Here is a 21,177-nt window from a genome sequence, read left to right on the forward strand (position 1 = left end):
GATGGTTGGGAAAGACTGAAGGCAGAAGGGGACGACAGAGGAGGAGATGGTTGGAAAGACTGAAGGCAGAAGGGACGACAGAGGAGGAGATGGTTGGGAAAGACTGAAGGCAGAAGGGGACGACAGAGGAGGAGATGGTTGGGAAAGACTGAAGGCAGAAGGGGACGACAGAGGAGGAGATGGTTGGGAAAGACTGAAGGCAGAAGGGGTGACAGAGGAGGAGATGGTTGGGAAAGACTGAAGGCAGAAGGGGACGACAGAGGAGGAGATGGTTGGGAAAGACTGAAGGCAGAAGGGACGACAGAGGAGGAGATGGTTGGGAAAGACTGAAGGCAGAAGGGGACGACAGAGGAGGAGATGGTTGGGAAAGACTGAAGGCAGAAGGGGACGACAGAGGAGGAGATGGTTGGGAAAGACTGAAGGCAGAAGGGGACGACAGAGGAGGAGATGGTTGGGAAAGACTGAAGGCAGAAGGGGTGACAGAGGAGGAGATGGTTGGGAAAGACTGAAGGCAGAAGGGGACGACAGAGGAGGAGATGGTTGGGAAAGACTGAAGGCAGAAGGGACGACAGAGGAGGAGATGGTTGGGAAAGACTGAAGGCAGAAGGGGACGACAGAGGAGGAGATGGTTGGGAAAGACTGAAGGCAGAAGGGGACGACAGAGGAGGAGATGGTTGGGAAAGACTGAAGGCAGAAGGGGACGACAGAGGAGGAGATGGTTGGGAAAGACTGAAGGCAGAAGGGGACGACAGAGGAGGAGATGGTTGGGAAAGACTGAAGGCAGAAGGGGACGACAGAGGAGGAGATGGTTGGGAAAGACTGAAGGCAGAAGGGGACGACAGAGGAGGAGATGGTTGGGAAAGACTGAAGGCAGAAGGGGTGACAGAGGAGGAGATGGTTGGGAAAGACTGAAGGCAGAAGGGACGACAGAGGAGGAGATGGTTGGGAAAGACTGAAGGCAGAAGGGGACGACAGAGGAGGAGATGGTTGGGAAAGACTGAAGGCAGAAGGGGACGACAGAGGAGGAGATGGTTGGGAAAGACTGAAGGCAGAAGGGGACGACAGAGGAGGAGATGGTTGGATGGCATCACCGACTTGATAGACATGAGTCTGAGCAAGCTCCGGGAGTTGGTGATAGACAGGGAGGCCTGTGTGCTGCAGTCCATGGGGTTGCAAAGAGTCAGACATGACTGAGGGACTGAACTGAAGCATATCAGCATTCAAAAACAACTATAATCATGGAGAAAAGAAATTAGTTAAGCAGAAACTAAAACTTAACTTGCAGCCTTGTCCTGAGCTGGCTGTCCAGAGGAAAGCAAAGCTCAATAGACATCATAAATTCCTACCCACTACTTACCTCAGGCACCTTAGTGAAGAACTGTCCTCAGGAATACATAACTCAGTGGCATTTAATCTCAAGTGGGCTTTTATTTATTCTTTAGATTTTAAGACTTGACATCAGGTTTGCAAAGGCAGGAAGCCCTTTCTGGGCATTTTTGAAAGTTGGCTCCACCCAGGCACTCTGAGATATTTAGAGATCAACTGACACAAATCCACTTTTTAGAAAGTGTCACAGAACAGTCTAGAAGTGGTTTGGCCTTGAATTTAAATTATTGGTTAGGAAAAGTATTGGAAATTCTCTGAAGCTATTAAAGAAAAACAAGTAGAAGTTGTGGCAAGATAGTTACCTATAAAAGACTGTCCTAAGCTAATACCATGCATTTGATGAAAAATATTTGTTAAAAAGCATTAAAAATATAAACAGAAATTCAACATTGCATTCTAGAAGAGGCCTCATAAGTTCACAAAAACCAAATTAACCTTAAGGGCAAGCGTAACCATGCTGTCAAAACCGTTTCTAAGAATGAGAAGAGCTTGAGAAAACACAAAGCCTGCAAAGCGTCCAGGGTGCATGACTGACTTTTGCTGTAGCAACTCCCACAAATTCAACAGTCTTGCTGGTGCATCTTCCCAGCGCCAAGCTGGGGACTAAGAGACGAACCCCCAGCGGCCCTGTGCTCAGGGTTTCTCAGGACACTCTGCTTCCACGTCTATGCAGAGACGACATGGTTGTTCGTTCTGGGCCAGACATCCTTCTAAGCGCCCGACTCACACTGGCTTATCTTCCATCCCCAGAGTAAACTGAAGGAGAAGGCACTGTAATGGTCTCCACTGGACGGAGAGAGATGAGCAGACTGAAGCCATGCCAGCTCTTAATCATCCTGCACGTCTCTATGCACCCTTCCTTGCCTTCTCTGTTAAAGTGGATCCAGGCCCTTGAAATGTTTTCCCTCTGCCCACTCCCACGATGCCAGGCTTTGCCAGCAGAGGGAGCAGGAGAGACACTGCAGGAGGGGAAGGGACCCGGACATCAGGAAGCTCAAGGGCCCTTACCTGGTGGCTCTGATGGTCAGAAGGTGGTGGACCAGGGGCAGGTCAGAGGCCCCCCTGAAACCTGGCAGCGTTTCTCTCCGAGCAGCACCTGCACTGGCTGCTTGGCTCATCACACAGAACATGGGGCAGGGCAACGATTTCTCTAATAGTTGCATTTATTTCCATTTTTTGTAAAACTATTGTTCTTCACTCCCCTAACACATTTACAAATAATGGACATTGTAAGGGCTTGGAGGAACAAATGGCAGAGTTGGAGCCATCAGGCCATTTTCAGCCATGCAGCTCTTTTGGTGGTGGGGGGGGGGATGGCTTGCCAAAAACACTGACATGATCTACAACTCTTTTCCAGCCAATTCTGCCCTCATGGCTTCCGTGGATATAGACTCTTTTGCTGAATGAAGACAGGTGCTAGGAGTGGGGTGGGGGTTGTGGGGGCTCTGACCACCCAAGGTCACTGAGAAACAGGTCCCCAGTCTCTGACAGAGCAGCTGCCTAGCTCTAAAGTCACCTCCAGTATTAATGGTACAGACATCCAGAGGGGTTTCAAACACACTGTATGATGGTCCAAAATCTGGAGTTTGCAGAACTTGCAGAAGTTGGGAATGGTATTTTTAAAGTAATGTATTTAGGTCTGAGAAATTCAATGAAAAAGAAAAAAAAAAAAACCAGTCCCCAGGATCTAAGCCCATGAGAGCATAGAAGGCCTTTGTGCCTGGGTGGAAATGGTAAGGGTAAACTTCAGAAGCAAAAGGTAAAATTCAAGGGTCAAAAAATGAAAGGACTGTATCAAGTGGGTTCTGTTGGGTTGATTACCTCACTGCAGTCTGAAGATCCATTTCCTCAAGGGTTATCATTTCTGCTTGGTTTAGGTCAGCAATTCAGGAAGCTATGCTTTGCTTTACGGAAAAAAAAAAAAAAAAAAAAAACCATCAAAAGTGAAATAAGTGTTTCACGTCATGAAGATACAGTTAAGTTTAATGGTTTATCCAGCGTTTGAAGTCATCCCAGGTCCAGGTAGAGGGTCGGTGGGGCAGCCCGTGGTTAGACCGCGTTCCTTTGAAGGAGCCGGTCCAGTAATTGCTGGGGAAGCAGAGACAGAGACGTCAGGTTCAGATTCAGCATCTGGGCACCACACACATGTCCCCCCCTGCTGGCGGCCAGGCCGTTACCTTTTTGAAGACCTCAGCCCGGAGTCTGTTACTCTGTAAGACCACCCTTTTCTTTTGCTCCTCTTTTTTCTTCCTAACTTCCGGCAAGTTATTATAGATTCTGAAACAAATTGAGAAAACATTTTGAAATGGTAGCGAGACAGCGTGCGTCTGCTGTGGCTCTGCCTCTTGTCTTGTCAGCAGGCGCTTACATTTTAAAGGGCAAATCAGCCAGCTCTGGACCACCCGTGTCTCTGAGACCCCTAGACCTGGGGCTCCCCTGACTGTCTGCAGATGGGGCTGTCCAGGCGGGGGCTGTGCAGTAGATGGGGCCCCACCCAGGGCAGAGCTGGAGGGGCCAGGGATTTCTTTAGAAGTCACATTTCTTTCTCTCCACCCCCTGTGATAATTGACCACTTGCTTGTAAAATGAGAGGTGCCGGGCCTACTGCTTTGGCCACTCTGAGTGCACACGTGTGCGTGCGTGCTTAGTCAGTCGTGTCCAACTCTTTGCAACCCCATGGTGTGTAGCCCACCAGGCTCCTCTGTCCATGGGATTTCCTAGCAAGCATACTGGAGTGGGTTGCCATTTCCTCCTCCAGGGGATCTTCCCAACCCAGGGATCAAATGTGTGTCTCCTGCATCTCCTGTATTGGCAGGTGGATTCTCTACCATCTGAGCCACCTGGGAAGCCCCCTGAGTGTAAACTTATTTTTTACCGAATACTTTCTCTGCCTCTCGACTTTTGTCTTCCTATGGCTTGGAAAAGGAGCGGCGGCTCGATGAACATAGCTGGGTCGCATTGGAGCAGCACTCATGCAGAATGTGAGTGTCTGCCTCTTCTTACAGCATCCCTGAGTAAGCTGTTTCCAAACACATCCCAGGCGCAAGTATCACGTGTGTGTCCTGGTGCAAAACCAGGAGCTTCCCCGACACCAGCAGGGCCTCAGGGAGCCTCCTTCCGGGCCCTTCCTTCTTACTTCCCTCCAGAGACTGCGTGTGTACTGACGGCTGGCATGCACGGACAGACAGGGGACACTGCAGCCTGAGCTTTGAGGATGCTGTACCAGTGACATGTGGCTGAACACCTCTCTTTTATTTCCCTCATGTTTGAAAGCCCAACAAAATTTAACATGTTCCCCAATTAAAATAATAATTACAAAGTATGAAAAGATTGATGGTGGCAACATTAGCAAGATATCGTCTTGGTTAATGGGTATTAGGCTAATCATCTTTTTTTATGAGTCTGTCTTTTAAAATTATCTTTTACTGAATATACAGCTGATTTACAGTACGGCCGTAATCAGTATAGCTGATCTACGGTGGTGTGTTAGTTTCGGTGTATAGCAGTGATTCAGCTTATACGTGCAGGTATATTCTTGTTCAGATAGGTTATTCAAAAACACTGAGTCCGCTTCCTGGTGCTTCACAGCAGGTCCTTGTTGATTACCTGTTTTACACACAGCAGTGTGTATATGCTAACCCCAAACTCCTCATTTATCCCTCCCCTACCCTTTCCCCCAGGTAAGCATAAGTTTCTTTTCTAAGTCTGTGGGTCTATTTCTGTTTTGCAGATAAGTTCATTTATATCATTATTGTTTTAGATTCCATGTGTAAGCGATATCATATGACATTTATCATATGACATTTGTCTGACCTGCTTCACACAGTATGATCATTTCTAGGTCCATCCATGTTGCTGCAAATGGCGCTATTTCATCGTTTTTATGGCTGAGTAATATTCCATCGTATATATGTTTCACATCTTGATCCATTCATCTGTTGGGGACAGTGAGGTGTCTTTCATGTCTTGGCTATGGTGAATAGTGCTGCTATGAACATTGGAGCGCATGTATCTCTTCAAAGTACAGTTTTCTCTGGGTATATGTCCAGGAGTGGGCTTGCAAGATCACATGGTAGCTCTATTTTCAGTTTTTTAGGGATCCTCCTCCGTACTGTTCTCCATAGGAGCTATACCCATTTACATTCCCACCACCAGTGTAGGAGGGTCCCTTACTAGTCTAATCATCTGACTCGAATTTTCCCGGGTAGCCCTCACACCAGGTGGAAGAGACGTCGTACCGTGTCCTGTTGTATGAGAGTGAGGAACCCCAGGCCCAGCAAGGTCAGGAGGCCAGGGACATCCCTCAGGTGGTAACTGAGGAGCTGGGAGCCCAGCCTGGGTCTGCTTGACTTCCTGCAACACTGGCCCCCAATCCCATAGCATAAGGCAACCCAGGAACTGCTTGCACCCATCAGAGTGCCTGGCACAGAGGGCGTCAGCACGGTATGCATTAATGAGTGCCAAGCCCAGGAGCTGCTCTAGAAGGAACCAGGAGAAGGCCGTCAGGATCAGTAGGAAAGATGACACGTCCCAAAGCTCCACAGTGGAAATCCTCCTGCACCCAAACAGACACACCATCCCCACCTTAACCATCTGGCCATGTGGGGTGTTCAGGATAAAAATCCCTAGGCCCCAATCCTGGAGCTTCTGCTGCAGCATTTTCTTAAAAGAACATCCTTAACAAATTATAGTTCATTTATGCAATGGACCACTCTGCATCAGTGAAGAAAATCATCCATATCTATATCTTCTGACATAGAAAGACCCCACAGACATAAAGTAAAAGAAGCAAGCTACAGAAAGATAATACACAGCATGATCCCATTTATGGTCAAAATTAGACAGTTGTATATGTAACAAGTAAATGTCTGTTTTCAGGCAGAGAGAAAGGCCTGGAAGGGTATAAAGGATGCTGATACCTATGGTGTCTCTGGAGGCAGGACAAGGCTGGGGAAGTGGGTAGGAGAGGGGGTAGCTGGTCATGAGCGACTTCAGTTCTCTCTCCTGTGCTTGAATTTTTTTTAATGAAAGTGCAATTTAGTAATAGGATTAATAACAAAGAACACGAAAGAAAAGAAAACCCGTTATGATTCTGCGGGGGAGTGAAGTCCAAGAGCCGGGGTCTGAGTCCACGCAGGGCCGACCGCAGAGTAGATGCCTCACCGACTGTATCTGAGCAGCCCCGGCTTCCAGCCAGGGAAGTCATGATGGGGGACACAGCACCACTGGTCCTCTTGGAGGCTGTTCCGTCTTCAGTAAGCTGACAGGGCGATGCTCTGTCCATGGATGCTGCTTTGAGATCTATCATTTTCATTTCAAGCCTCCACAATAGTGGCTTTGGCTTAGGGACCAGGAGGGGACCATTTGACTGAAATTTTCCACCAAATTGAAGAGGAATACTTTGGGCATGAGGTATACAGGGCTTCATACTTCTGAAACAGCAGGTCTTGACCCCCAGTGGCCCTTTCAAACCCCCAGTTAGAATGCTGTGAAGCCGGTGGTCAATGGGAGGGTTCCCCTCCTCCCCACTGACACTTTTTTTTTTAATTTACAGAGAGATTCCCTACAGATAATCAAAGCTGGCTAATGATCATGGAAACAATATAATCATGGGAAAAGCAGAGATTTTGTGCCTGGAGTGGGGAGAAATGTACTCTTCCTATTTCAATGGTTTCTCTAAGTTGCCCTATCAGTTTGGTTTAATGATTATAATTCCCCCTAGTGCCACATACTTTATTATAAACTAATGACATGTTACTTCCATGAACTTGGTGAACTCTGCCGGGTTATTACGTGTGGATTGGGAGGCCCAGGCTTGGGAAGAATGGCAGCCTTTGTGAGCTGGTGAGAACGAGGGGACATCCAGAACTGCAACCAGCCAAACAGGACACAGAGAGCTTGCGGCAGCCGGGCGCCAAGAAGGCCGGCTCTGGGGCCCCCTCATACTGCCGCCTCCAGGCCTGGATGCTTTCCTGCAGGCCCGGAGACCCAGCTCCTCCCCTCTTACGAAGTTACCTGTGAAGATGCAAGGTGACAAATGGCGCCTGCCCAGAGCAATGGCAGGAACACACAGAAGCATTTCTGTTAAGTCGGGGGATCTCTTAAGAGATCAGTTACTGGGCTGGTTCAAACTCAAGACCCACCACCTTCCTAAGGGTTTTCCAAGAAAGACATCAACATTCAGAGGTGCAGTTCGGCAACTGCACTCCTTTGGGACAGCTTTTCAAATTCACAGCCGAGAAGACCTCAGAGCTCAAATGTGGACCTAGAAGTAGTGGCCCTGCTGGACAATGCCTGGATCCAGCAAGCCACCCCTCCTTCCCCACTTTTTCAACTTCACACAATAGAACCAAGTACCTTTTAGATCGCATGTGCATCTCCTTCTCTGAAATGTACCTTTCTTTGGGTTTGAACAAGTTATCTGAAAAAAAAAATGGAAAGATGATTAATTTCAGAAGGTACAGATGTTGCACTTATCTAGAAAAACATCATGGCGGGCTTGCTTGACTCTCCGTCCTTAATCTAAGATCAGCCTGTTATAAGCACAGCAGGATTCAGTAGACACACACCACAAATGATTGTATCAAAATTGACAACCCACAGGTTGGCCTTGACAACAGTCAAATACAGCATGAAGTTCAAGGTCAGCTCCAACAGACTTCAGGGGCAGTGACTCCTTTGCAGGCTTCATTGAGCAATAAAGAGTCACAGTTTACTGGGGTCATGCCAGGGTAGCACAAAAACGTGTTTCAGCATCACTCTGGGTGCAGGGCCAGAGAGGTGGTCATCCCATCTACAAAACAATGACAGTAGGTTTTTGGTGCCTCTGAGAACACTGAGAACAGGAGCTTTCACTCACAACTGTAGTCTCCATCATGGATGGTCAGCCTCTACTCCCTTTCTAAGGGGGAAGAATTAGTCCTTTCCAAGGTCAGAAAACATAACGGAAAACAACATAACAGTAACATCTGTCTAGTGTCCTTTGAGAAAGTGCCCAGTGGCTACATATCACGGAGTCTGGAATGTCTTTTAATGAGAGTACACATTGCTAATTGCAAGGATGTTTACAGATAGCACTCATAAAAATGGTCTGCATTTTTTTTAGAAAGAAAAAAAAATAGTACCCTTTTGATACAACTCTGAGATTCCTGAGAGACTCTTGGCCCTATAGATTAGCCAAGAGTCTGGCACCCCAAAATGCTCCTGGGGTGCTTGCTGCATGGGGATGCATCTGAGTGGCTATCACACAAACTGCCCGGAACACCTGGATGGTAACCAGCACACCAGCCTTCACTCGGCAGAAGTAGATGGTGACTCAGCATCCTTTAGTCATGGAACTAAGGCAGGCTCCTGGCGTCCCCAGACAAGACCCCACCAGGCTTCAGTCAGTCTCCCCACCTGGGCCTGTTCCCTGTCTTCAACACTCCAGCGGAGCCACTTCAGATACCCCAAGCTTGAGAATGGTCAGCATTTTTCAAGAATATACAAGAAGGTAGACCAGAGGCAAGAATATGAAGAAGTCTTTTCCTGTCTGGGGAACGACAACACAGCTCTGATTTATAATATGGAAACGACACAGAAGGCTGAGCTAGCCTTCTGTCTGGTTATAAACATAAAAAAGATGGTACCGTTACTCAACCTCAAAGACAAGACTCAAAGGAGAAACAAGAGAAAGGAGAAAGAAATCAGAAGAATTTTCACAGTGAAGGGGAAACATCCCCAGTGTTTGGAAAGGCATTGGGCCACGTGAACCAGGAGAGTCAACCTCACCATGAGGACTCTGATCTGCCAAGACACCTCCCAGTGCCCACCCTACCCTCTTGATCTAGACAGGGCCAGGCCAGAACCCAAGACCTCAGGAAGAGCCCAACAGCATTCCAAAGAAATGGGGGTGTTGCCAGGGCAGTCAGGGTCTCAGGCAAGCAAACATGTGTCTGCCTACAGACTTCCACTCCAGGGAGAAGGAGCCGCCTGCAGACTTAGACTCCAGTCTGCACCAGCATTCCTCAGGAGCGACTCAGGATGAGGGAGAGGCTGGTGTGGACCGAGGCAGGGGCCCCAGGGGGATAGAAACGCTATGAACGGCCTGTAAAACACTTAAAAATCTCAGCTCAATTGCATGTGGTCTCCCCGCAGATATTAGCTCTGTTTTTGATTTGGTTCGGTTTGATTTCTTTCTTTCGAGCGCCTGATACCACAGTGAAGCTCTGGTCTCATTTCCAAGAGGAAACACACGCGAATGTGAGTCCTGGGCACCGCCTCTGCTTTGTTTTCTGAACTCTTCTCCGCCCGCTGTGCCTCAGCACGAGTTTAAATTCTGGGCCCAGCGGCCGACATGGGTGCAAAACAAGCAGGTCTGCGTCCAGGAGTGCCAACCCCAGCCGGCAGGCTCCAGCCCACGCCTCGCGCTGGTCGCTGTTGACTTTGAGTTTTCCTAACAGCACCAGGCTCATCGGATGAGCAATGGGGGCTTTCTGGATGCTGGGGAAGAGAGGAAGAGAGCATAGTTCTGCCTCCCTGGAGGAAGTGGTTTGAAATAAATCGTGTGTTGTAATGGCTCCCGACCTCACTAGAGCAAAAAAAAGAAAAAAGCACATTTGGCACTTGGAGAGGGAAGGCGGCCGGAAGAGGGAGGGGCAGTGTGACACCGGAGGGTCAGCAGTACTAGTTGTAATAACCTGTCAGCATTTATTGGATCTCAGTAGGTCTTCACACCAACCCTGTGACATGCTTGTAATTTTTGCATTTCAGGGACAGAAAATCAAAGTTCAAAGGGCCAAGGGTCCCCTGCTCTGGGTCATTCAGTGAATGAGGGAGCAACAGAGTTGGGTTTCAGTCCAAACCAGTCCGTCCAGCCCTGTCCACCCATGCCCTCAATCTCAGAACATGGTCACCAACCTATGGTTTCAGAGCCCATCTTTTGGGAGCCATGACACATGCTGGTCAATTTCCCAGGCATCATTCCAAAATTTCTTTCTCTTCCCCTTCCTCCTACACTGAAGGAGCAAGGACTATACCTCCAGGGGATGCTCAGAAGAAAGAAGCACTGATAAGATCTTGCCACCTTGAGACTTCATTTTTGAGGGAGGAGCTGGATAATGAACAGATCAGGTGAGTGTTATGATGAAAATGAATCTCTGGCCACTTGGTCAAGTGGGTCCCGGGGGTCGTCAGGAAGGCCCCTTGGGGAGGATATATTTTACTGTGACCCAGATGAGCTGGCTGCGGGGGCCAGTAGAGGGAAGAGCGGGGAAGGATCAGGGGGCCATGGCGCATACGGTGCTAGGAAGGAGGGCGTGAGAAGGCAGGCAGGGAACAGGCGAGAGCAAGGACCGCTGTGGTTCTCCACCCAGGCCACATTCCAGCACCGCCTGCGGAGTCTGACCGTGATTCCCACGCAAGGGCACTGGGATCCAAACCAGAATCTCCCATGGTTCTAGCGGGCACCATGTAACAGGGAAGAACAAATCTGACTCTGTATTAGATCCGTTTCATTAACCTTTGTACTCTACTGCTTTTGCTTTAAGAATGTTCCCGAAAGCCTGAAATATACCCTTTTTCAAGGCTCTGACCTTTAAGGGTGTAACACTCTTCCATTCATATAGAGGTGAAAAGTTGCAAAACAGAAAATAACGTTTGTCCTGTTAGAGGTTTACAGGAACCTCATGACACCTGCAAGAACAAAGGATTCCCACACCAGGAAGTTTGCCAAAGCCAACACCTCCCTCACTCACCATGCCTTTAAAAATGCTTTGCTGAAACTCTTAGGGGAGTTTGGACTTTTCAGGGGCACGAGACACCCATTTTCCTTATACGGCCCTCCAATAAACCTTTCTCTGCTCCAGACCCCTATATTTTGGGTATTGTTGGGCCACACTACGTGTTGGGCACACAAACTTGCATTTGGTAACTGCTGGAGGTAGGAACCATCCTTGTTGGGTTTTGCAAGTCCATTAAGGAAAATTTCAAGTCTGTTAAGTGTTCCTTCAGAGTAAGAGACAGAACCACGTGAGGTTTGAAGTAGGGGCTCTGATTTGGATTCCCAAAGGATGGCTTCAGCAGCTGTTCAGAATATGCACCAACTGGGCAGAGTAAGGGCTTCATGGTGGCTCAGACAGTAAAGAATCCGCCTGCAATGCGGGAGACCTGGGTTCGATCCCTGGGTTGGGAAAATCCCCTGCAGGAGGAAATGGCAATGCATTCCAGTATTCTTGCCTGGAGAATCCCCATGGGCAGAGGAGCCTGGAGGGCTCCAGTCCAGGGGGCTGCAAAGAGTCAGACACGACTCAGTGACTCAGCACACAAGGTAGAGTACTTCAAACATGGCTGGAGGGAGACAGGTCAGACCACCGTGGCTGGGTAAGCAGTGCTCAGCACAACTGCGAAACAGGAGGACTCAGGACCCAGCTACACCCACGGAACATGAGCAAAGAGGGCTGTGAAGGTGGGACAGAAAACCAGACTTTACGGGGGAGGGAGGGAGGGGGAGTTTGCGGTTAGCAGAGGCAAACTCTTACATACAGAATGCATAAGCAATAAGCTCCTATTGTATATCACAGGGAACTGTATTCAACACCTTATGATAAACTATAATGGAAAAGAACGTGAAAAAGAATCTGTGTATATATATATGTATAATTGAATCACTTTGCTCTACAGCAGAAATTAACATAATGTTGTAAATTAACTATAGTTGAATAAAATAGAACGAAAAAAGGAAAGAAAAACAGGCTTTGGGTTGGAGCCACCCTTCATTTGACCGTTCAACTTTCACCTGTTTGGTGCTCAGCAGCCTCAAGGATCAGTAAGACAAAGGACTCGCAGCTCAGGGTGAGAGCCAGACACATGTGGCCTTCAGGTCTCACTACTGACATCTGCCCAGGGAGAGGGCTCCTGGGGGTTGTGCGGTCCATCATGGAAGGGATGCAACTGGGGAGACTTCACAGAAGGACACAGCTGAATGGAATCTTGAAAAATAAAGTGGTTTCCTGATAGTGAGAGGGAGTCCAGGAGTAAGGTGACCTGGGTGGGAACACGCGAGACCACACGGACCAGCCTACAGCAAGAGACAGTCCTTCAGGGAAACACGCAGCTGGCTCCACTGGGGACCTCGTTTTACAGCATGCAAACCATCCTGCACGCACTTTGCTCAAAGATACAGCGAAAGCCCATCTATCCATACCCTTTTAATGGAAATTCTGCCTTTATAAAATTAAAGTGACTGGTGAGAACAATTTTCAGCCAGCTTACGGATCTTTTATGGATTTTCTTTGAAGCTTCCTGTATTCTAATTCACTAATATGGAGGAAAGAACTGAGGCTGTATTTAGGTCCCATTATCATTCAAATAGAGCAGGCTTCCCCCTCCACTTAATACAATTACTAAGGTAGTTAATCACCCATTTCTGTCTTTCTGGAAAATTCTTTTACTTTTTTTTTTTAAACCTGAGTGTCTGGTGTCTGGCTCATTATTGTATCCAAACTACTAGCCTATTGCTAAGCTCATGACTTAAGGCCAGACACACAGTGTGAGCAGACAACCAGCTACCAAGGTTTTGGTGCTTCTGAGGCTGTTGTTGGGGAGCAGCTGAGTACAAGCCTGACATCGCATTAATCTCTATAAACACACACGGGTGCTTATCACAACCCTCACCTCATGTGTGCAAACACGTGTGCACACACAGGACAGGAGGCCTGAACACTCAGCCAACGGTGTTAGCAGAGGCAGCAAGGGTCACCTGGACACCAGCGTGACATGTTGTTTATGAGGCCAGAGCTCATTTTCCTCCACACAGAGTCCTTATCTACAGCTCTGATTGCAAAGCTTCATTTTTCCTATTGAACGAGTAATCTAAATGATAATCAAGTTCACACTGGATTTATTAGTGCAGTGCCCTCACAGAAGCTGATTTTCAGTAGTCACCCTGAGCACTTTGAAGAATCTTTTAGAATGTGCTTCCCCCAGCTTACAAACACCAACGCTACGGGATGCCTGTTGGAGAGAATCCAGCCAGGAGCCAACAAGCCAGTTGTAGACGCCAAGTCTACACTGCCCAGTATCTTCTAAGAAAGACATGGCCTACCCAAAGAAATGGAAATGGGATATGTTTCAGGGAAGAAAATCTCCAGAGGATTTTCCCCCTAGAAAAGAGGCCCTGGTAGGTGTGTATTCTCAGCTCACAAGGGAGGCTGTTCATTATGTCAGCTTCAAAGCCAGTGAGCACCTGGCCTTCCTGCAGCTGGAACGATTGCATCATGGTCTTCGGGAGTTGAATCCAGCTACTTGCACGTCATTTCCATTCGGCTCGTCTCTCTGGGATCTCTAATCTGCTGACCTAGGCAACAGACGAGGGTCTACCTTGGACTAATTAGCCCTCCAGAAACTAAATGGTGTGCATTGCACCCTAGAAAATCTACTTAAAGACTCATAGGTTGTTCACCTCCAAAGTGCTCTTGTGATGATAAAATCCTGTGCTGGATAAACATCGTCATTTTTCTGAAATCCTTCGATGCTTCTGTGGGATCCTGAAGGACAGTTTCACACGGTGAGCTGCCCATTCCAGGCACCTGGGTAGTGGGTGGAGGTTGTGTGTTTCATTTACATAAAAATCGAGACAGCAAAAGAGACATAGGTGTATAGAACAGTCTTTGGGCCTCTGTGGGAGAGGGTGAAGGTGGGATGATTTGGGAGAATGGCTCTGAAGCATTTATATTATCATATGTGAAACGAATCACCAGTCCAGTTTCAACACATGATACAGGATGCTCAGGGCTGGTGCACCGGGATGACCTGGAGGGAGGATACGGGGAGGAGGGAGGTGGGAGGGGGGTTCAAGAGGGGGAACACATGTACACCTGGGGCGGATTCATGTCAAGGTATGGCAAAACCAACCAATATAATAAAGTAATTCAGTTCAGTTCAGTTCAGTCGCTCAGTCGTGTCCGACTCTTTGCGACCCCATGAATCACAGCACGCCAGGCCTCCCTGTCCATCACCAACACCCAGAGTTCACTCAAACTCATATCCATCGAGTCGGTGATGCCATCCAGCCATCTCATTCTCTGTTGTCCCCGTCTCCTCCCACCCCCAATTCTTCTTAGCATCAGACTCTTTTCCAGTGAGTCACTCAACGCATGAGGTGGCCAAAGTATTGGAGTTTCAGCTTCAGCATCAGTCCTTCCAATGAACACCCAGGATTGATCTCCTCTAGAAAGGACTGGTTGGATCTCCTTACAGTCCAAGAGACTCTCAAGAGTCTTCTCCAACACCACAGTTCAAAAGCATCAATTCTTCGGCGATCAGCTTTCTTCACAGTCCAACTTTCACATCCATACATGACCACGGGAAAAACCATAGCCTTGACTAGACGGACCTTGGTTGGCAAAGTAATGTCTCTGCTTTTTAATATACTATCTAGGTTGGTCATAACTTTCCTTCCAAGGAGTAAGCGTCTTTTAACTTCATGGCTGCAATCAGCATCTGCAGTGATTTTGGAGCCCCCAAAAATAAAGTCTGACACTGTTTCCACTGTTTCCCCATCTATTTCCCATGAAGTGATGGGACCAGATGCCATGATCTTTGTTTTCTGAATGTTGAGCTTCAAGCCAACCTTTTCACTCTCCTCTTTCACTTTCATCAAGAGGCTTTTGAGTTCCTCTTCACTTTCTGCCATAAGGGTGGTGTCATCTGCATATCTGAGGTTATTGATATTTCTCCCGGCAATCTTGATTCCAGCTTGTGCTTCTTCCAGTCCAGCGTTCCTCATGATGTACTCTGCATATAAGTTAAATAAGCAGGGTGACAATATACAACCTTGACGTACTCCTTTTCTTATTTGGAACCAGTCTGTTGTTCCATGTCCAGTTCTGACTTTTGCTTCCTGACCTGCATACAGGTTTCTCAAGAGGCAGGTCAGGTGGTCTGGTGTTCCCATCTCTTTCAGAATGTTCCACAGTTTATTGTGATCCACACAGTCAAAGGCTTTGGCATAGTCAATAAAGCAGAAATAGATGTTTTTCTGGAACTCTCTTGCTTTCTCCATGATCCAGCGCATGTTGGCAATTTGCTCTCTGGTGCCTCTGCCTTTTCTAAAACCTGCTTGAACATCTAGAAGTTCACGGTTCACATATTGCTGAAGCCTGGCTTGGAGAATTTTGAGCATGACTTTACTAGCGCGTGAGATGAGTGCAATTGTGCGGTAGTTTGAGCATTCTTTGGCATTGCCTTTCTTTGGGATTGGAATGAAGACTGACCTCTTCCAGTCCTGTGGCCACTGCTGAGTTTTCCAAATTTGCTGGCATACTGAGTGCAGCACTTTCACAGCATCATCTTTCAAGATTCCAAAGAGCTCAACTGGAATTCCATCACCTCCACTAGCTTTGTTCCTAGTGATGCTCTCTAAGGCCCACTTGACTTCACATTCCAAGATGTCTGGCTCCAGGTGAGTGATCATGCCATCATGATTATCTTTGTCGTGAAGATCTTTTTTGTACAGTTCTTCTGTGTATTCTTGACAGCTCTTCTTAATATCTTCTGCTTCTGTTAGGTCCATACCATTTCTGTCCTTTATCGAGCCCATCTTTGCATGAAATATTCCCTTGATATCTCTAATTTTCTTGAAGAGATCTCTTGTTTTTCCTATTCTGTTGTTTTCCTCTATTTCTTTGCATTGATCGCTGAGGAAGGCTTTCTTATCTCTCCTTGCTATTCTTTGGAACTCTGCATTCAGATGCTTATATCTTTCCTTTTCTCCTTTGCTTTTCGCTTCTCTTCTTTTCACAGCCATTTGTAAGGCCTCCTCAGACAGCCATTTTGCTTTTTTGCATTTCTTTTCCATGGGGATGGTCTTGGTCCCTGTCTCCTGTACAATGTCACGAACCTCCGTCCAGAGTTCATCAAGATTCTATCAGATCTAGACCCTTAAATCTATTTGTCACTTCTACTGTATAATCATAAGGGATTTGATTTAGGTCATATCTGAATGGTCTAGTGGTTTTCCCTACTTTCTTCAATTTAAGTCTGAATTTGGCAATAAGGAGTTCATGATCTGAGCCACAGTCAACTCCTGGTCTTGTTTTTGCTAACTGTATACAGCTTCTCCATCTTTGGCTGCAAAGAATATAATCAATCTGATTTCGGTGTTGACCATCTGGTGATGTCCATGTGTAGAGTCTTCTCTTGTGTTGTTGGAAGAGGGTGTTTGCTATGACCAGTGCGTTCTCTTGGCAAAACTCTATTAGCCTTTGCCTTGCTTAGCCTCCAATAAAAAAAAAAAAAAACGCTCTACAACAATGAGACGAAAGACCATTCAGACCCAAAAGAGAGATACTAATGTCACAGTTTAGACATGCAAGGAGGCTCTCAGATCCTTCGGGTAAAGGCATCCAAAATTAAGAAATGAAAAAGAAACCAGAGGTCTGCAGAAAAATCTATTTCTCTTTCCACGCTCAGGTCAAGAAATGAGGCATCACGGGCTTCTGGTTAATGCAAGTGAATTGTTCTCTCTGCAGAGAGCTTGGTTCCTGCACATGCAGACCGATCCTCGAGTTTCCAGCAGAATCACTATCCTGGGGACTCTGTGAACACACAGGGTGCTGGGTGCTAAAGGATGGATTTGAGAAAGGGTCTGCCCCTGGGCGTGGGCTTCCCAGGTGGCTCAGTTGATAAAGAATCTGCCTGCAATGCAGGAGACACAGATTTGATCCCTGGGTTGGGAAGATCTCCTGGAGAAGGCCGTGGCAACCCACTCCAGTAGTCTTGCCTGGAGAATTCCATGGACAGAGGAGCCTAGTAGGCTACAGTCCATGGGGTTGCAAAGAGTCAGACTCGGCTGAGCATGCACACACATTGACATTGGCCTGCCCCTAGGCATGGGGTGGGGGAAGGGGTATGAGAACAGCCTACCAGGCACTCGGGAACCCCACGAACCTCCCCACACATCCTCATAAGGTAGAATCCTTGATGCAACATGGGCAGACCAGGGATCACGGCTTCAGTTACCCCAGCTAGAAAAACTAGATCCCCAAGTCAAACTGTTTAAAAGGAGCCTTACCACAATTCCGTTGCTCTCTCTCTCAGACCCAAGAGCTCCATCATAAGCTGCTTCCCCATCTGTCCCCAGCGTCCTGTCCTTTTTGGTTCCAGATTCAGTTTATTTGGCTGTCTGCCGTAAGAAGCCCCTGAGCAGGCTGAAATCATGCAAATTCAGTTCACCCGTCTGTCTGCGGTAGCAGAGACTCGAAGACCGACTCAGATCCCCACACGAGACCAGACGCTCACACACTGAACCCTCAGCAAGGGCTTCCATCAATTGCCTAAAATGTGCATTTTTCTCCCTGGGTTCAGCAAAACAAGGTACAGCATTACTCACAATGAGCACACCGGTGAATTTAAAGGTGAACCAAAGGAGCTAGGGAGCTTTACCAGCCTCTAAGGTTTAATGACCCCAGTTCTCAGTGACCTCACTACACATGGCAGGAAATCATCACTGGTTTCTGCTTCATGAAAATCATACAAGTGTTAGTACATTAAACATCAGGTTTTAATGATGTAACTTTGATGCTTCCTTTGGCCTGCTTGGCCCTCCACACCATGAACAAAGTGTCCACTTGGGATCCAAGTCTGCAGACCTGAATCAGGTTAGGCCTCAGCTTGGTGCTCTGTGCCCTGGCACTGGCCACTCAAGCTTGCTGGTCTCCCGTTCCTCCTCTGCTCCGTGAGGGGACAGCACCTGCTTTAAAGGTCCTAGGAAGGCCTCGCAGGAATGGTCCGTATGAATGTGCACTGTAAGCTGCCTCCAGTGGCAGCCACAATGCTAACAGCCACCAGTCTCCAAGCACCCCTGCCCCGGCCCCCGTTTGTGACTCAGTTCATCCCGTGACTCAGGAAAGCAGGTGTTTTCCTCTTTACGGATGAGCAGAGGTCTCGAAGGTCAGTAACTTAACCTCAGGTCTCAGAGTAAGCAGCTAAGAGGCCTGAGAATCGAGTCACTGATGGAATCAATGGGCTGTTTATTCTCTGCAGAAGATAGATGGCCATGGTCCTCAAAGTGGGGCTGATGCTTTCACAGAAAGACCAACATCTGGGTGGTGTCTGCTTCCCCTTCATTCCCCGGACCAGCAGCACCAGCATCACTGGGGAACTTGTGACTAATGAAAGTTCTTACCCCGGCCCCAAGTCAGCTGGATCAGTTTTGGGGCTGGACCAGTGTCCTGTGAGCTCTCAAGTCCTGCAGGGGATTCTCACTTGCTCAAGTTTGAGGACCACTGAGAGACCATAACAAGAATGATAAGGAAAACAGTCAAGTCCCCCCAGGGATTTCCAGGCTTTGAGAAAGGATTGCCAAATACTATACAGGAAGCCCAGGAAAATCTGCATCTCAGATCAACAATGAAACATTTTTAGCATAAGTATATCCTATACTCTTAGTGAAGCCTCTTGATGAAGGTGAAAAAGGAGAGTGAAAAAGTTGGCTTAAAACTCAACATTCATAGGTGCATGGATTTATCTCTGGGCTTTCTATTATCTTTGACAAAGGAGGCAAGAATATTCAATGGAGAAAAGACAATCTCTTTAACAAGTGGTTCTGGGAAAACTGGTCAACCACTTGTAAAAGAATGAAACTAGAACACTTTCTAACACCATACACAAAAATAAACTCAGAATGGATTAAAGATCTAAATGTAAGACCAGAAACTATAAAACTCCTAGAGGAGAACATAGGCAAAACACTCTCTGATATAAATCACTGCAGGATCCTCCATAACCCACCTCCCAGAATATTGGAAATAAAAGCAAAAGTAAACAAATGGGACCTAATTAAAATCAAAAGCTTCTGCACAACAAAGGAAACTATAAGCAAGGTGAAAAGACAGCCTTCAGAATGGGAGAAAATAATAGCAAATGAAGCAACTGACAAAGAATTAATCTCAAAAATATACAAGCAACTCCTGCAGCTCAATTCCATAAAAATAAACAACCCAATCAAAAAATGGGCCAAAGAACTAAACAGACATTTCTCCAAAGAAGACATACAGATGGCCAACAAACACATGAAAAGATGCTCAACATCACTCATAATCAGAGAAATGCAAATCAAAACCACAATGAGGTACCATTTCACGCCAGTCAGAATGGCTGCTATCTAAACATCTACAAGCAATAAACGCTGGAGAGGGTGTGGAGAGAAGGGAACCCTCTTACACTGTTGGTGGGAATGCAAACTAGTACAGCCACTATGGAGAACAGTGTGGAGATTCCTCAAAAAACTGGAAATAGAGCTGCCATATGACACAGCAATCCCACTGCTGGGCATACACACCGAGGAAACCAGAATTGAAAGAGACACATGTACTCCAATGTTCATTGCAGCACTGTTTATAATAGTGAAGACACGGAGGCAACCTAGATGTCCATCAGCAGACGAATGGATAAGAAAATGGAGCAATTAAAAAGAATACATGTGAATCAGTTCTAATGAGGTGGATGAAACTGGAGCCTATTATACAGAGTGAAGTCAGCCAGAAAGAAAAACACCAATACAGTATATTAATGCATACATATGGCATTTAGAAAGATGGTAACTATAACCCTGTATACGAGACAGCAAAAGAGACACAGATGCAAAGAACAGTCTTTTGGACTCTGTGGGAGAGGACGAGGGTGGGATGATTTGGGAGAATGGCATTGAAACATGTATATTATCATATGTGAAACCAATCGCCAGTCCAGGTTCGATGCATGAGACAGGATGCTCGGGGTTGGTGTACTGGGATGATCCAGAGGGATGGGATGGGGAGGGAGGTGGGAGGGGGGTTCAAGATGGGGAACACATGTACACCTGGGGCAGATTCATGTCAATGTATGGCAAAACAAATACAATATTGTAAAGTAATTAGCCTCCAATTTTAATTTAATAAATTAAAAAAAAAAACAACATTCAAAAAATGAAGATTGTGGCATCCAGTCCCTTCACTTCATGGCAAATAGATGGAGAAGAAAAGGAAACACTGACAGACAAAATCACTGTGGACCGTGACTGCAGCCACAGAATTCAGACGCTTGCTCCTTGGAAGAAAAACAATGACAAACCTAGAGAGTGTGTTAAAAAGCAGAGACATCACTTTGTTGACCAAGGTCCATATAGTCAGAGCTACAGTTTTTTCAGTAGTCATGTATGGATGTGAGAGTTGAACCATAAAGAAAGCTGAGCACTGAAGAACTGATGCTTTCGAACTGTGGTGCTGGAGCAGACTCTTGAGAGTCCCTTGGACAGCAAGGAGATCAAAACAGTCCATCCTAAAGGAAATCAACACTGAATATTCATTGGAAGGACTGATGCTGAAGCTGAAACTCCAATACTTTGGCCACCTGATGCGAGAAGCCGACACATTAGGAAAGACCCTGATGCTGGGAAAGATTGAAGGCAGGAGGAGAATGGGACGACAGAGGATGAGATGGTTGGATGACATCACTGACTCGATGGACATGAGTTTGAGCAAGCTCCAGTAGATGGTGAAGGACGGGGAAGCCTGGTGTGCCGTAGTCCATGATGTAGCAGAATCGGACACGACTTAGCAACTGAACAACAATAATATTCCATGTAATATTTGGGACCTACTTATGCTAAAAGAGGTTTTGATGCCCTGAAATGCAAATTTAACTGGGCAGCCTATATTTTCACTTAATGAATCTGGCATCCCTATTTTGAGTGTGTGAAGAAACTCTCCCTGCCGTGGCAACAGATAATCAGGTCACTGGCTCCAGAGCCCCCATGGGCATCGTCTGATGCAGC

The 21,177-nt window shown here is 47.0% G+C and overlaps 1 protein-coding gene across 3 annotated transcripts in view; it reads right to left on the bottom strand.

Annotated features, from left to right (window-relative positions):
* Window positions 1–3,435: 3,435 nt before the first annotated feature.
* The window catches only part of C12H10orf90 (chromosome 12 C10orf90 homolog), a 258,213-nt gene continuing 240,471 nt past the window's right edge, over window positions 3,436–21,177 (bottom strand). For all 3 annotated transcript variants that reach the window (XM_088842544.1, XM_088842543.1, XM_055425902.2), the window contains 3 exons: window positions 7,743–7,806; window positions 3,564–3,663; window positions 3,436–3,474 (listed from right to left, as the gene is read on the bottom strand). In XM_088842544.1, coding sequence (XP_088698670.1) covers window positions 3,436–3,474; window positions 3,564–3,663; window positions 7,743–7,806 — 203 coding nt within the window. The remainder of the gene's footprint in view (window positions 3,475–3,563; window positions 3,664–7,742; window positions 7,807–21,177) is intronic.

The sequence above is a fragment of the Moschus berezovskii genome, chromosome 12 (assembly GCF_049115385.1).
Source record: "Moschus berezovskii isolate FMDL1 chromosome 12, NW_MosBer_1.0, whole genome shotgun sequence".
In the NCBI taxonomy this organism is placed as follows: domain Eukaryota; kingdom Metazoa; phylum Chordata; class Mammalia; order Artiodactyla; family Moschidae; genus Moschus; species Moschus berezovskii.